Source organism: Meriones unguiculatus, chromosome 6 (assembly GCF_030254825.1).
Source record: "Meriones unguiculatus strain TT.TT164.6M chromosome 6, Bangor_MerUng_6.1, whole genome shotgun sequence".
In the NCBI taxonomy this organism is placed as follows: domain Eukaryota; kingdom Metazoa; phylum Chordata; class Mammalia; order Rodentia; family Muridae; genus Meriones; species Meriones unguiculatus.
In genome coordinates this window covers 25,421,106-25,437,638 of record NC_083354.1, presented here as the reverse complement: position 1 = coordinate 25,437,638, position 16,533 = coordinate 25,421,106, and the positions used below count along the sequence as shown (strand labels likewise).

Here is a 16,533-nt window from a genome sequence, read left to right as displayed (position 1 = left end):
TAGCCCCCTCCCTTATCTCCTCCCAACCCCCCCCTTCTCTCCCTATAAGCCCTCTTAGTCCAATGATAGGACAGGTCCTCCTCCCCTACTATCTGACCCTAGCCTCATGAGGACTGGCTGCACTGTCTTTCTCTATGGTCTGGCAAGGCGGCCCCAACATGGGGAAGTGATCAAAGAGCCAGCCACTGAGTCCATGTCAGAGACAGCCCCTGCTCCCTTAACTATGGAACACATATTGAGACTGGGCTGCCTATGGGCTTCCTCTGAGCAGAGGGTCTAGGCCCTCTCCATGCATGGTCCCTGGTTGGATCATCGGTCTCTGCAGGACCCCTGGGCCCAGATTTGTTAGCTTACGAAAACCACAGCGAGTGTCCCCTCAAAACACCCTGGCATAGAGCAAAAGGGAATGCCCTAGCAACCTTCATGAGCTAGGTATCTTAAACAGTTCCAGGGCTGCCCTGGCATCTTTAGGGTGGCCTACAGAGAAGAGCTTCGAAACCAAAGACTCAGATCCAAGTTCTTGCCACTACAGTTGGGAAAATTTGCCTTTTCTAGGCTTCCCTGCCTCTTTTATTCCTCTATTTGCAAAGAGCAAATGATATGTGATACATTATAAATTGAACAGCACTACAAAACTAAGATATCAGTATTCTTCAAACAGCAATAGAAGATAGTAGAGCACAGTGGCTTATGCCTCTCATCCCAACACTTGGGAGATAGACACAACATCAGGAGTTCAAGGTCATCCTCAGCTACACAATGAATTTAAGGCCAGCTGGGGCAACATGAGACCACTATCTCAAAAAATTAATGCTTAGCAACAGCTCAACACTTAAGAGAACAGTACTATCAATTCTATGAAGTAGTGAACCAAGATCTTGTTTAGTTTTTATTTTTAGTAGGCTACATCTCATAAAATCCCACTTTCTGAGACAGATACTTCTTTCTAGATCCCACTACAACTACAACCCACTTTATTTTCTTATCCCTAGTTACCATCCTGAAAGGGTGCAAATTACACTGAAATCAAAAGCCTCAGCATGAACCCTGGAATAGCATGTTGATGGAGTTCACCAGGAGAAACCGAAGGTTAATCACCTACTGCAATCAAAAGGGATTTCAAGACAATCCTTGAAGAGAAAGACAATGCAGTCACCCGGAGAAAACCACCAAGGAAAAGGCGGTAATATTTCAAAACAATTACATGAAATACTTAAAAACTAAAGTGTTTTTCAAATTGTTTTAAAATACTGTTCCCAAGAAGTGACATAAAACAAAAGCCATCTAAATGCAGCACTTCACAAAAGCAAGTCAGAGAGATTAAAATAAAATCCATGAATAAAATGTCAGATTTACTTGCCTCTGTGTGAAATAAAAGCAGACAAATTACACCGCAGAGATCAAAACTAAGTGGTTATTTGTTGAAAATAAAGAGACAGATATGACAACAAAATTTACTGATATGCTTACACAGCAGATACTTTTAAAAGTATGGCTTCCTTTCTCATTGGATCCCATTATTTACTCCCTGAAAGTGATGAATCCTTCCCTCCCACTGTTCCTACTATAAGTTAAAACACACACACACACACACACATACACACACACAAGCAATATAACTTATTGTGAGATTTAATGCAAAAAAAAATTTGTTAAGAAAAAATAATCACTTTGGAGGTGAGTGTGGTACTGAGATCCCAGCATTCTGGAAACTGAGGCAAGAAGGTTGTCAACCTCAGGCCATCAAGAACTACAAAGTGAGTCTCTGTCTCTAAAAGGGAAATGTTTATTTTTGTTTGTTATTACTGTTTGTATTTCTTGTTTTAGGGCATATGTTCTCAACCTATGGGCCACAACACCTTTCCTGGTGGAAGACCACAGGAGTAGCTTTGTAGACATCCTGCTTATCAGATATTTACAATCCATAATAGTAGCAAAATTATAATTATGAAGTAGCAACAAAATAATTCTACGGTTGGAATCACCAAAACATAAACGAATAGTACTAAAGTATTAATAAGGTTAAGAAACATTGTTTTAAGGGTGTTTTGTTGTTGTCTGAGGCTTTTTTTTTCCTTTTGTTTTAACCTGGCTTATTTTCTAGAGAGTCTTATATAGCCCAGGCGAGGCTAGAACTCACATTCCTCATATCCCAACCTCCTAAATTGCCAGGATTAAAAGCAAGAGAGCTATCTCTAAAAGAATATTAATTAAAGGCATGGTGGCTCACGACTTTAATTTTGAGCACTCCAGAGGCAGAGACAGGTGGATCTCTGTGAGTTGGAGGTCAGCCTGGTCTACACTGCAAGTTCCAAGCCAGCTGGAGCTACACAGAGACTGTCTAAAAAAACAAACAAATCAGAGGAGCTCCAATGAAACTGTCAGGTTACCACTACCAAGATCAATGGGGCTGCACACTCTCCCACTCTGAAGTGTCTTCAGCCTTCACGCCTCCCAGAAGTAACTTGTGGGTATTCCCCTAATGAAAAATTAAGCTTTTCATAAGCAAAAGTGCACAGAGAACTCATTTTGATATGTATGACTCACAATCTAGTTTGTACTGGCACTATCTTCAAGCTTGCACTATCCCTACAGGGGATATGGATCTGTTTTTCCCATCTGATCTTTGCAGAATCACTACAGATTTAAAAGGATTCACTAAAAGGGCCATTAGGAAAATAATTATGAATACAATTGGCAGCACAGTCAAATGTGGGCTGTGAATTGGGATAAGGAAAAAAATTAGTATAATTTTTCAGGTGGATTTCTGGGCTATAATTTGTTCAGCATTCCCATTAGAGATCTGTATTTTCATTTGAAACTTAAAAAAAATATAGGGTTCCCCCCCCAAGTATTATTTGGATTTTTTCTCATTTTATTAGGCTATATGGCATTTACCACCAAAGATCGATCAATCTCTCTCTCTCTCTCTGACACACACACACACACACACACACACACACACACACACTGGAAAATATTTCGGAAAGAAGTAGCTTGCAAACTTCACTGCACAAAAAAAATACACATGCATTCTTAAGTAAGTCTGGTAGGGGTTCCTGTTATCATTTCCCCTACTCTGCAAAAAAAGAACAGTAAATCTACCCTCAATGAAGTACTAGTAAAACTTTTAACACAGCTATCACCAGCTAAGTAATCTATCACAGCTCCTACAAGTCTCAGGCACACACAGCAACAAACCCATGTGTCAAAACAGTTATTATAAATTGAAAAATTATACAACAGAAACACATAAGAGTGGAAAACAAGCTCTCTGGATAATCTCAAGTAGGTTTTAGAGAGGATGAAAAATGGAGACAAGTTTTTAAGAAATACCATTTCCATTAAGTGTCCATTGTTTGTACGATACTGGCTCTTTCTGAGTAACTTTACCTAACAAGATGCTCTGCCTCCCAAATGCTGGAGTAAAGACTCTATCTGACCCCGCTTTCTCAAAACAGAAAGAACAAAGGTCATCCCTCAGCAGGCCTGTACTTTTCTCACAAGCTTTTTCGCCTTAATCAACGACCCATGCATAAAAGACCTGCTGGCTAATTTTCAAACGGCTCGTAACAAAATAAATATTAGGAGGCAAAGATGACCGCAATACACCCAAGGGGGCTGTCGGTGGCACATGTTTTTAATCCCAGCACCAGAAGCAGAAGCAGGTGGATTTCTAAATTGGAAGCCAGCCTGGTCTACAGAGTGAGTTCCAGGATAACCAGGGCTACAAAACAAACAAACAAACAAAAACAAACAAAAAAACCATACTGATTGTTGGGAAAATGATTATCCAAAACACACATATTTGAGTTCTGGTTTTTTGTTCATTTATTTTTAATTGCAAGTGGATTAGCTCCAAAATTTCAAAATTCTGAGGCTTTCTCAGTGAAGTCAATAGTCTGAAACTGGGATAAAAGAAACTATCCAACAGGTACAGTGGTGCACTCCTGTGATTCCCAGCACTTGGGAAGGCAGAGGCAGGCTGATCTCTGAGTTCTAGGCCAACCTGGTCTACAAAGTGAGTCCAGGACAGATAAGGCTACACAGAGAAACCCTGTCTTGAAAAAAAAAAAAAAAAAAACCAGAGAGAGAGATTATCTAAATTGGGTATGGTAGTAGATGCCTTTAATTACAGAACTAGGAAGGCAGCGGCTGGAGGAACCCTGAGTTCAAAGCCTACACATGGTCTGTTTACACAGTAAGTTCCAGGCCAACCTAAGCTACATAGTGTGAACCCCTATCCTAAAAAAGGAGAGAAGGGGTATCCATTCAACATTTCCTGTCTTAAACAAGTTAGTAATTAGAAGTAAACTTAAAATAACAAATACACAAATCTTGCACAAAAATCCTGGGATGTTAGCACTCGAAAGTTACTAGGAAAAAAGAATCTTCCACAAAAAAAGGCTTTTCCACCAAAAGAAAAGAAAGAAAGAAGAGTGCCCAAAAACAAATGTAGTGGTCTGTTTGTTCTAGAAGTTATTTCATCATAATGGAGAAAAAATTAATTATTGTATTGATTATAAAAAGAATTTCTAAATCTCCCAGAAGATCTACACTTGCATAGCCCAATCTTCACTGACAAAGATGTTAGTTCTCTGTTGAGCTAGAAGCAGCTGTTTGGTTCGCACACAGGAAGCCAGAGGAGGGAATGCCGTGTTCAGAGCCTCTAAATAACATGCGTTAGTTAAGAACTGCCTGCTACTAAACCAAAATTATTCAAGCAGAGCCCCATTTGTCACAATCCAATCATAAGGGTTCCACCAGCCCTCCCCCAACTGCTTGTGTAGTGGTATATCTGCTTGGGTAAAGAAGCCATCATCGGTAAAGATTGGGGTGGGAGAAAAAGCGGGGGAAAGGGGGCACCCTTTCATCTAATTTCGCGAGGCATGAGTAATTGGTACAGTTGAGAGGAACGATGGAACGTTCTATTTATTGGAGGTTGGAGTAGGATGAGGGGGTGGGAGAATTTCGTTTAAATCAACATGGCCAGCAAGATGTCCCTAACAAACAAAAGGCAACGGGGGGATATAAACACGAACCATTCACCTCCATCAGCTATAGCATCGCCATCATGGTGTGTGCGGAGACCCCCAAGGCTGCTCTCACCCGCCACTCCAGCGACAGTAAGAGAGTGGAGAGAGGTGGCCGCATCCCTGCCACCGCTCCCAAATGCACACTGTTCCAGCGGGTTGCTCCCCCACCCACTCCGGTGGCCCGGAATCAAGAGAGAAACACTAACGTCCCGCCGGGCAGACTCCCCCTGCAACCCCTCAGCCGAACCCCCAACGCCGGCTCCGGGCTCGCTAAACTTTCCGAGAGCTTCTCCCCCGCGTCCCCCGGCCGATTGCCCCACGATCGCGCATCCCCACCGGCCGGGCACCCACTGACAGGCGGGCAGCGGCGGCAGGCGGGCGGGGGCGCCTGGGCGCCGCGGAGGGGCGGGGCGGCTGGAGCCAAGTTCCCGGGGGTCCGAGCGCAGCGCTGACAGGAGCCCGGGACTGCGAAAGAGGAAGAGGAAGCGGCGGCGGGGCAGTTTTCCCGATCCCCCCCTTCCCAGCGCACCCTACCCCCGCCCGGCCCCCGGCAGCCCGCGGCGGGGGGGCGGGGAGGCGGACTGCAAGGTGAGGCAGCCGGGCCCGGGGGCCGCCGCCGCCGCCACGTCCCGACTCACTCTCTCTTCGCCCCGCCACCCCCGCCAGCGGCGCCCACAACAATAACACGCCGGGGACGACCCGTCAGCGCCCCCGAGCCACCCGGGGCCCACGGCCCGCCGCAGCCAGGCCCCCTCCACTGAGGCCCGCAGCGCCTCTCCCGCCTGTAACTCCAGACCCGGGTGGAGCCCGGCCCGAGCGTCCCCCCCAGGGTCCGACCCATCCCCCCCAGCACCAGCGGCGCCGTCTCCGCGGCCGAATATTAGAAGTGAATTCGAGCTGCGCTTTACCTTTAGTTCCGCACTGTCCGCCATCTTGCGTCTGTCAGCGCAAGCGCAGTGAAGCTCGCCGGGGACCGCGCTGGACCCTCCCCTCTAGCCGACTTGACTCCGCCCCGCCCCGCCCCTAGTCCTTCTCGCCCCGCCCCCGGCCTCCGCCCCACTCCCGGAGCTCGCCGCCCCGCCCCGGGCACGCACAGCTGCGAAACCCGCACGTACTATTTAAATAATGGCGCCAAGCGGGAGTTTGACAGTTACTGCCCCCTCGGCCTCCCCGCCCCCACGCTCAGCCCGGCCAGGAGCGCCCGGGCGAGAGGCCGCAGCTGGCGAGGGGTGGCCCTTCGGCCGTCCCTGAGCCACTGTTGTCAGAGCCACAACGCCCCCCATCCGCAAGATGCGTTCTGCACCTGCCCCCTAAGCGGCTGCGGGTGGGCCACCATCAGCCTTTTTCGTTGAAAGGGCATTTGAGGAAACGTTTCTGGGTTTGTTGACGCAGATCCTCAGGATCAGCTAGAAAATGTTCCCACGGTATCTTTTCCGAAATAAAAGCTCAGAGGTGGGAAAAGGGCGAGGCCCAAGACAAATTCTGCTGACGTCCATTCTCATCGACTCACCCTGTGCGGTCAAAAATTAGACAAGATCTCCTTCTGTCGCTAAAGGGGAACAGATAGATCTGTGGACTAATAAGGACATAATTACTAACGGTGATGAACAGCATTGGACCAAAGGGCTCACTAAGAGAAAAATGCTTAATCCCAAGAGGGTTTTCTCCAACTACCTTAATATTTAGACTTGAAGAAAGATTTTTTTTTTCATACCTACTCTCTTCTAAAAGCCTCCTCTGCTTCCTGCAAAAGCCCAGCCTTTTCTTACTGATCAACTTCTTACTATCAAAATCCTCTTGATATTTGGGTTATTTTCACTCCCACATTCCCAAAGTTTTTACTTCAGTATTCTTAGTTTCCCACCACACCTTTTCGACATATAAATACACCAAAATTCCTCTTACTTAATTTTAAACTTCCTTTGAATCCAAAATTGTCCTCCTCTAATTCTCTCCCTCACTGAATGACTTCTCAAACAAGGGTTCATTTTTCGGTAATACTATTCCCATTCCCTCAGTGGCGCCAGTCTCTCAGCCTGATGAAGCTTAGACTGCCATTATCTTGACCACTCACCAAGATGACTGTTCATCTACCTCTTCCTAAAGCTCACTGTCAGTTCCCCAGGTCTTATCTAAGTTGGCTAGACGGAACTAACAGTTGATGTGCTTGCTTTTCTTGAAACATTTCTCCAGGAATTTTCCTCCACATCGCTGTCACTGTCCACACATTCCATCATTCCACTCCTGTTTCTTCGCTGGGCGGGTCTCTCTCTCTCAATCTGTCTCCCTCACTCTCCCCCCTTCCTCTCCCTCCACTATTTCTCTTCTGGGTCTCACTATGCAGCCCTGAAATTTGCTATATAGACCAGGCTAACCTTAAACTCAGAGATCTCTTGCCTCTGCCTCTCAGAGGGGTTAAAGGCATGCACCATCTTGCCCAATTTTGGCTTAATCTTAATACTGGAGAATGTGGCACACACCTTTAATCCCAGAACTCAGGAGGTAGAGGCAAGGTGGATCTCTATGAGTTCCTGGCCAGCTTGGTCTATAGAGCTAGATCTAGGACAGCCAAGGCTTCAGAAAAAAGACCCTGTCTCCAAAGAAATAAGGAGGGAAGGAAAGAAAATTGGAGAATCTAGGACTCAGTCTGTGACTTTTAGTCAACCATCCAGAGCTATCATTTAATTCTGACTTTGGTATATATTTGGAGCTGGCCATGATAATGAAGGCCTGTAATCCCAGAACTCAGACCACACTCACTAACAGCTGAATGTGCAATGCAAAGATTCAATCCCAACATTTGGGAGATGGGAAGACTGAGGCAAGAGTCGTTCCCAGAGTTCAAGGCCAGCCTGGGCTACATAGTAAATTCTAGGCCAAATTGAGTTATATTGCAAAAATCTGAGCTGAGATGGTAGCACCTGCCTTTAATCCCATCACTCAGGGAGGCAGAGGCAGATGGATAATTGTGAGTTCAAGGGCAGCCTGGTCTGCAATGCAAATCCATGACAGCAAAGGCTACCCAGAGAAACCCTGTCTCAAAAATAAAACAAAACAAAACAAAACAAAACAAAATCTGTCTATAAATAAATAAATAAATAGCCAGGTGAGGTGGCCCAGAACTGAAAATCCCAGTACCTGGGAAATGGAAGATCAGGAGTTCAAAGGCAGCCTGTGCCACACAAGTTTGGGGTCAGTTTGCCCTACAAGAGGCCTTGCCTCAAAAATAAATATTTAAAACAAATTTGGCCTTTGCACCTACTTTCAGGCACAAAACTCCTAAAACTCCCAGGAATTTCCTTATAGGTATGTCTTTTGTTATTCCTAATGAGTACTTCCCTTGTACACCGGAGCATGTTAATCAGGTGACTCAGGCTGAGCTCCTTCAAGAGCTGGAAGGGATCCACAAAGATTTTTTTTTCCCAACTCTTTTAAAAATAGTGCCACTCACCAGCGATATGGCACATGCCTATAATCCCACCACTCAGGGAGGCAGAGACAGGCAGATCTCTGTGAGTTTGAGGTCAGCCCGGTCTACAAAATGAGTCCAGACAGCCAAGGCTACACAGAGAAACTCTGTCTTCTCGAAAAACCAAAACAAACAAACAACAAAAATAGTGCCACTCCCTGTGGGCCAAGCTTCAAACATATGAGTGTATGGGTGCCATTTCTATTCAAACCACCGCAGTCCACTCCCTAAACCCCACAGTCTTTTAGCTACAACACAATGAGAAATGCAACTAATCCAATTTCAAAAGTCTTCATAATCTGCCACAGTCTCAACAATGTATAAAAGTCCAAAGTCTCTTCTAAAACTCATGCAGTCTCTTAACTGTAATCCCTTATAAAATCAAAATCAAACAGCAGATCACATACTTCTGGTGTACAATAGCACAGTATCATTTTCTAGCAAAATCTCAATTATTCAGTTTTACCAATAAAGACTCAGGAGCCCGATGCTGTGGTGAAAGCCTGATAGCTCAGAGACAGAGAAAACACCAAGCTGACCTTCCTCCTCAGCCAGTGTTTCTAGAAGGAAATCCTTTTCAAATGCCATTTCAAAAAAATATCCTTTAAACTGAATGTCTCTCTCTTTTTTGCCTCCTGTTTGTCTCTCTATCCGTCCTCCTGATTTCCTCTTTTTCTGTTTTTTCTTAATAATCCTATGTTTACTTCCTGTAAACTGGTTGCTTGCTCCTCCTCTTGACCTATAGTTGACTTTATTAAATCCTGTTTGCAATATTCAAGCACAAAACTCTTGTATTAATGGTGTATGTAAGCCAGCCTGGTCTACAAAGCAATTCCAGAACAGCCAGGACTACACAGAGAAATCCTGTTTCAAAAAAAAAAAAAAAAAAGTACTTATTGTATGTGTATGGATGTTTGGCCTACGTCTACCATGTACATATTCAATGCCTATGGGTACCAGAAGAGAGCATTAGATGTCCCAGACTTACAAATAGTTGTAAGCCACCATGTGGTTGCTAGGACTGAAACCCAGGTACTCTGGTAGCACAGTAAATGTTCTTAACTACTGAGCCAGCTCTCTTAAGATTTTTTTTTAGAACAGTATATGAAAAAAAACACAACTATAAAGGGGGAGGGGGAGGGGTGGAGAGGGGAGAGGGTGGGGGAAGGGGAAGAGGAGAAAGCAGCAACAGCAGGTGTTGTTGGAGAAGAGGCTCATGCTCAAGAGTGCTTGTTACTCTCCCAGCTGGAGTTTGGCTCCCAGCGCCTGTCCACCTACTTACAAGGACCTATAACTCCAGTTCCAGGGATCTGTAGCCCTCTTTTGGCTTTTGTAGGCACCTATGTATCTGCGGCACACATACATACAAAAAATAAAAATAAATAAACATAAATATAAAAAGTAAATAAAAAAGAAACTGCGGGAGAACAACCTCCTAGAAGTCACAGCAGGGGGAGAGGTGCGCGGCCCAGGCTCAATCAGTGAAGCCTTCCTGCTGGTGCCTGAGTCTCTGCTGAGCCTCAACCCGCTTACTGGTTTCTGGGACCCAGTCTGAGTCTCTTGCAAGGTTCTATATCACTTTCCAAGCCTTTTCCAGATTCCCTACATTGGTTGTTTTTCTTGATGCTATGACAAAATAGCTGACAAAAGGAACATTACAGGAAAAAAAGCTACTTTGGGTCACAGTTTGTCCATTCATGCTGGTGGGAAAGTCATAGCAGCAAGAGGTGTTCCAGGTGTCACACATGGAGACATGGAGGGGCATTGGACCAAAGTCAGGAAACAGACAAAAAGGAATCTTGGAGCTTTCTCTCTCTCTCCTCTCTTCCACTCCAAGGTCTCAGCACATAGCCCTATCCATTTTTTTTTTTTTTATTTCTGACCTGTAACTCAGAGATCCATCTGCCTCTGCCTCTCAGGTGCTGGAATAAAAGGCATGCTCCATCACATCTGAGCATAAATTCTCACCTGAAACGCACAGCAATCTCCTCACTGTGATATTCTGCAAAATAAAAAAAGCAAGTTGCGCACTGTGGAAGAATGGGCAGAAAAACTAAAAGCCCAAGGAAGGGGCAGAGGGCTACAGAACACCATCTTCCCAGGAGGGCGGGGTGAATGCATTCTCGACCTCTCAGCACCTATAATTACCTACAGAAGACCTACACAAGACTGAGCCCAGTAACATTCCATTAAGGATGGGGGGGGCAGAGCCTTGTGAGCCAAGGTTGTAACCATGGCAATTTCTCCATGCTGCTGTAACAGCTCACCAGTATTTCTTTAAAGAACCCTAACTAACTTCATTGATACACCATGAAAAAAGGTTTTGTTTCATTGGTTGTTCGAGACAGGGTTTCTCTATGTAGCCTTGGCTGTCCTGGACTCACCTGTGTCCTGGAACTCACAGAGATCCACTTGCCTCTGCCTCCCAGAGTACTGGGATTACAGGAGTGCACCACTGTGCCCTTTGGGGGAAAAAAATGTTTTTTAAAAGACATGAAAGAGATGGCTGGAGAGATGGCTCAGTGGTTAAGAGCACTTTCTGTTCTTCCAAAGGACCCTGGTTCAATTCCCAGCACCCACATGGCAGCTCATAACTGTCTGTAATGCCCATTCCAAGGGATCTGACACCTTCACACTAATGCACATAAAATAAAGATAAATAAATAATTTTTTTAAAAGAAATGAAAGTGGAAACATAACTAGCTTGGAAGAAGGAGGGGATCATCAGGAGTCAGACGGGGATGAGGAAGGGTAATGCATGTGTGTGTATGAGGCAGTGAATACAATCTAAATATATACATATGTGAAACTTATCATGTATAATATATGCTAATAACAACCTTTTAAAATAAGTTATACACTCCAGAACACAATGGCAAAGAATAAATAAATCCTCTATTTCTAAAAGGGAGACTAGGGCATATCCCAGAACAATCAGGCTAAAGAAGAGCAAAAGCCAGCAAAGGCCAGGTCATTCAGCTGCACATGAGGCTCACGGCAGTGGACAGGCTGCATGGGGGGGGGGTCACACAGCCTCACGTCCGAGGTCCTGTCACCTGCAGGATGCTGTACACCTCTCCTGCACACACTCTCTTCTGCCTGTAGCTTCCTTTAGTGACCACCCCACGATCCTGACAGCTTCACAGTTCCCTGAAGCATAGGCTTCACCTTCTGAGCTACACAATGGCCTCTCAGAGCCTCCTTGCAGGGAATATGTAACAAAATGTTTCTGAGGACTTGGCTGAATTTAATAAAAAGTGAGATAAGGGAACTGACTGCCTAGAGGGCAGGAATAAAAGGCAAAATTAAAAAAAAGAATTCAAAGACTTATAGGACTAAGAAGCAAACTTCTTTTCACAGTAAAGTAGATTTAAAAAAAGATAAGTGACAAAATAATAAAATACTCAAATTCACAATGATGAGCTAATTAAGGGTACTGTCAATGTCCCACACCTCTAGGCAGATTAAGGTGTCCAATAGTGAACAAGACTTGCTGGGAAAGGACTGGGTGAGGGTATTTGTCAGGGGAATGTATTTGGTGCCAGGAGCGGGGACTCCCAGTTCTGATGTCTGTTCAGAGAGGCGTGGAGAATCCTGTCCTAAGCAATGCCGGGAGGGTACCTCTTCCATTCCATTTCAGATTAACCTGGCCATGTGACTGAACTAGATCAATAGAAGGTGGAACTTCTGTGTGTCACCTCGAGGCAAAGCTTCTGGCCTGCGTTGGTGCACTTGCCACCCCATGAATGTGTGCACATGCACACACACTCTTAAAGATACAGCCAGGCAGTGGTGGCACACACCGTTAATCCCGGTGCTCCGGAGGCAGAGGCAGGCAGATCTCTGTGAGTTCAAGGCCAGCCTGGTCTACAGAGAGTTCAAGATAGACAGCTACACAGAGAAACTCTGTCTTGAAAAACAACAACAAAATAATAATAATAATAATAAATAAAAATTTAAAAAAGCTTTATGATCTGATACTTATTCATTTCCTCCCCTCTTCTTCCTCCTCCTCCTCCCTTTCTCATTGCCCCAGTGATGGCAGAGCATGTCTTAGGTTGAGTGCCTCTGGCTAGCAGGGCATTCTGCCATCATATAGTGTGAACAAGAGTTACATTTTGAGGCATTCATGTGACACTAGAACTCAAACCCAGAGCATCCCATATACGCAGCACACACTCAACTGCACCTCAAGGCCAGCTTGAGTTAGGCTACTGAGGTTTTAGGGCAGGCTGTTATTGTGGCTCCCCACTACACCCTAACCTTACTCTGACCAAAACAGCAGCACGAATGGTTAACCCTGTGGAAAAACAGTACCAGGCAGGAAGGAAATCCACACACCAAAACAAACAAACAAACAAAAAAACCACAAAAACAAAAAACAAAAGAAGTTGCATCAGACTATAGATACATTACGTTTTGTTTTGGTTTGGTTTTCAAGACAGGGCTTCTCTGTCCTTGGTTATCCTGGACTCACTTTGTAGACCCGGCTGGCCTTGAACTCACAGAGATCTGCCTGCCTCTGCCTCCCTTAGTGCTGGGATAACAGGCATACACTACCATGACTGGCAAAATATATCTAGCTAAAAAAAAAAAATTTTTTTTAGCTAGATATATTTTTACTTTATCTTTGTTGTTATTGTTTGGAGACAGGGTCCTACTATGTAGCTCTGGATGTTCTGGAACTTACTATGTAGACCAGACTGGCCTCAGACTCACAGAGAATCCATCTACCTCTGCCTCCTTGATACCGGGATGAAAGGCATGTGCCACAACACCTGGTTATTTATTTTATTCTTTAATTAGATGTACACATGTGTGTCTGTGTGTGTGTGCATATGAGTGCATGTGTCCACAGAGTCCAGAAGTGTTGGATCACCCTGAAACTGGAGTTACAGCTTTGTGAGCTGCCTGACATGAGAGACGCAAACCAAATTTAGATGCTCTGCAAGAACAGTGTCTTAGCTCTTCGAAGAGAAAGCATTTAGTTGGAGCTTGCTAACAGTTTGGTGCATCACCATCATGGCAGGAAGCACGGTGGCATGCAGGCGCGTGCTGGAACAGCACCTGAGAACTACATCCCCCTATCCATAGGCAGAGAGAGAGAGGCGCTGGGCCTGCCACAGGCTTTTGAACCCTCAAAGCCCACCCCCTGTGACTCACTTCCTCCAACAAGGCCACACCTCTTAATCCTTCTAATTCTCCAAATAGTAAGCTCAATTGGCTACCGAGCCAACTCTCCAGCCCACAAATTTTAATTTTTATATAATGAAAGGTGCTGATCCTGTGGCTCAGGGATCATCATGGAATAAGGGACAGAAAGATTGAAGGAGCCAGAGATTGAGGAAGACCTAAGTGACACTGTGTTCTGGATAGGATAAGGCTATAGTACTCTTTTTTTTTTTTTAATGTTTTAATTTCATGTACATTGGTGTTCTGACTTGTATGTATGTCTGTGTGAGGATGTCAGATTCCTGGAAGCAGGAGTTACAGATAGTAGTGAGCTGCCATGTGGGTGCTGGGAATTGAACCCTGGTACTCCATAAGAGTAGTCACTGCTCTTAACCGCTGAGCCATCTCTCCAGCTGTAGGTACAGTATTCTTGAACTCCAAGCACAAGACCTGAATAAGATCAAGCCAGTCAGCATTCCAGCCTGGAGGAGGGAGGGGCTCATGACTCCCACCCCTAGCTGAGGAGCTAGTGACAGTTGATGGCTGATAGGAGAGGAGGAGTCAGTTTTCTTTCAGGGGTGTAGCCCCTGCTAGGTTGATCGTCCTTCAGTGGGTGACCCACACCCATGAGTATACACTCAAGGGCATACAAATTGGACACAATAGATTATTTTCGAAAAGAGAGAGAGAACTTGAAGTTGGAAGGGAGCTGGAGTTTAGCAGTGAACCTGGGGAGTCAGGGGGAGAACTGGGGAGTGGTATACAGGTATGAATTTTTCAAAGAATTAATGAAAAATATTTTAAAATTATATATTTGGGGTGATAGTTTGAATGACAATGGCCCTTACAGGTTCATGTATTTGAATTCTTAGTCCCTAGTTGGTGGATTATTTTGGAAGAGGTGTGTCACTTGGAGTGAGTGTGGGCGGTCGGATTTAAGGCTTCAAAGGTGCATACCAGACCCAATCTCTCTCTCTCTCTCTCTCTCTCTCTCTCTCTGATTCCAACTATCAGATTACATGTGAGCCACTGCCCCAGCCTCATATCTGCTTGCCTCCCTACCGCCATGTTCTCCACTCTGATGGTCATGGACTAACCCTCTGAAACTGTAAACAAAACGCCAGTTAAATGTTTTCTTTTATAAGTTGCCTTGGTCATGCTGTCTCTTCATGGCAATAGAACAATAACTGAGATGGATAGAAACCACACTGTTTAGAGTTCATGCATACGGCAGTCCTGTCCTATCCAGAGGACAGTGTCACTCAGGTCTTCCCCAGCCCCTGGCCCTTACAGTCACTCTGTCCCTTTTTCCCTGGTGATTCCTAAGCCTCGGGAGCAGGCTTAGCCACTGAGAGTGTTAACTGCTCTTGCAAAGGACTGGAAGATTTTCAGCTCTCATGTCAGGCACTTCACAAGTGGCTGTAACTCCAGCTTCCAAGGGATTCAGTGCCTCTGTAAGGCATACATATAAGGGGTAAACATTAATTATAAACATATCCATGAATAAATGACAACAAAAGCTGACTAACTGGTAAAAGCAAGGTTATGAGGAAGTTGTGATGGACATCAGTGCTGGCTTCTCCTGCACTGCCTTTACTCCTCTGCAGACAAAAGCTCTGGTTTCCTTCTGGGACTCACCCCTCTCACATTCTCAGGCCTGTGGCCTGGGTAAGTGTAATGGCACCTTAGCTTTAGGTGGGGCCAGAGTAGGCTATGGCATGTAACAAGTCACTCTGATTGGTCTTAAAGAAAGGAAATCATATGACACTTGTGGGAATACACTGGGTTTTGATTTAGGGCCATCACAACAGGCGTAGGGACCACTGTGCCTGTGTCTCATGGTAGGTAAGCAGCATTAGGACTGACTGAAAATACACCGTTGGCCAGCAGAATCCTCCACCAGGGTGAACACTCCCCCAGGAACTCTGGATGGAACTCAGTGCTGCCTGTGCGTTAAGCCTGTTCTCTACAGTCCAAGCCTGGGGACAGGGTTTTTCTCACTCTAAGTGCCTATTACATGTTAAAGCAAAAGAACTGAATGAGTCGATAAAAAAGAAAGGAAAATATAAAGGCTAAGGACAGATATATTAGTCATTAGCAGAGTGCTTGCCTACTATACTCAGTATCTTGGATTCACTATCCAGAAACACCACACACACACACACACACACACACACACACACACACACTACAATGTAAACTTTAAGACACTGAAGGAAGAAAATGAGGAGGACTCTAGAAGATGGAGAGACCGTCTATGCTCACAGGTTGTTAGAATTAGTAGTATGAAATGGCTATATTCTTGAAATCCATATATAGAGTCAACACAATCCCCACCAAAACTCCAATGACATTCTTCATTTAACTAGCAAAAACAATCCTAAAATTCCCACGGAAGCACAAAGATCCAAAGGTGTCAAAAGTATGCCTTGGATTAAAAAGAGCCCATTCAACAAGTGGTGCTCAGAAAACTGGATTTCCATAGGTGGAAGAAAGAATAAAATTAGATCTGAATCTCTCTTCCTGCACGGTGCGTGCATGCGTGCGTGTGCGTGCGTGCGTGCGTGCGTGCGTGCGTGCGTGCGTGTGTGTGTGTGTGCGTGCGTGCGTGCGTGTGTGTGTGTGCGCGTGTGTGTGCGTGCGTGTGTGTGTGTGTGTGTGTGTGCGCGCGTGTGTGCGTGCGTGTGTGTGTGTGTGTGTGTGCGCGCGTGTGTGTGTGTGCGTGTGCGCGTGTGTGTGCGTGCGTGTGTGTGTGTGTGTGTGTGCGCGCGTGCGCGCGTGTGTGTGTGTGTGTGTGTGTGTGTGCGCGTGCGTGTGTGTGTGTGTGTGTGTGCGCGTGCGTGTGTCTGTTTGGTG

At 45.3% G+C, this 16,533-nt stretch overlaps 1 protein-coding gene across 1 annotated transcript in view; it reads right to left on the bottom strand.

Moving 5' to 3' along the window:
• Positions 1-6,019, bottom strand: part of Pias1 (protein inhibitor of activated STAT 1) — a 109,437-nt gene extending 103,418 nt beyond the window's left edge. Inside the window, exon 1 of the mRNA XM_021640470.2 lies at positions 5,945-6,019. Within this exon, the coding sequence (XP_021496145.1) occupies positions 5,945-5,968 (24 nt within the window). The 5' untranslated portion in view covers positions 5,969-6,019. The remainder of the gene's footprint in view (positions 1-5,944) is intronic.
• Between the last annotated feature and the right edge of the window lie 10,514 nt (positions 6,020-16,533).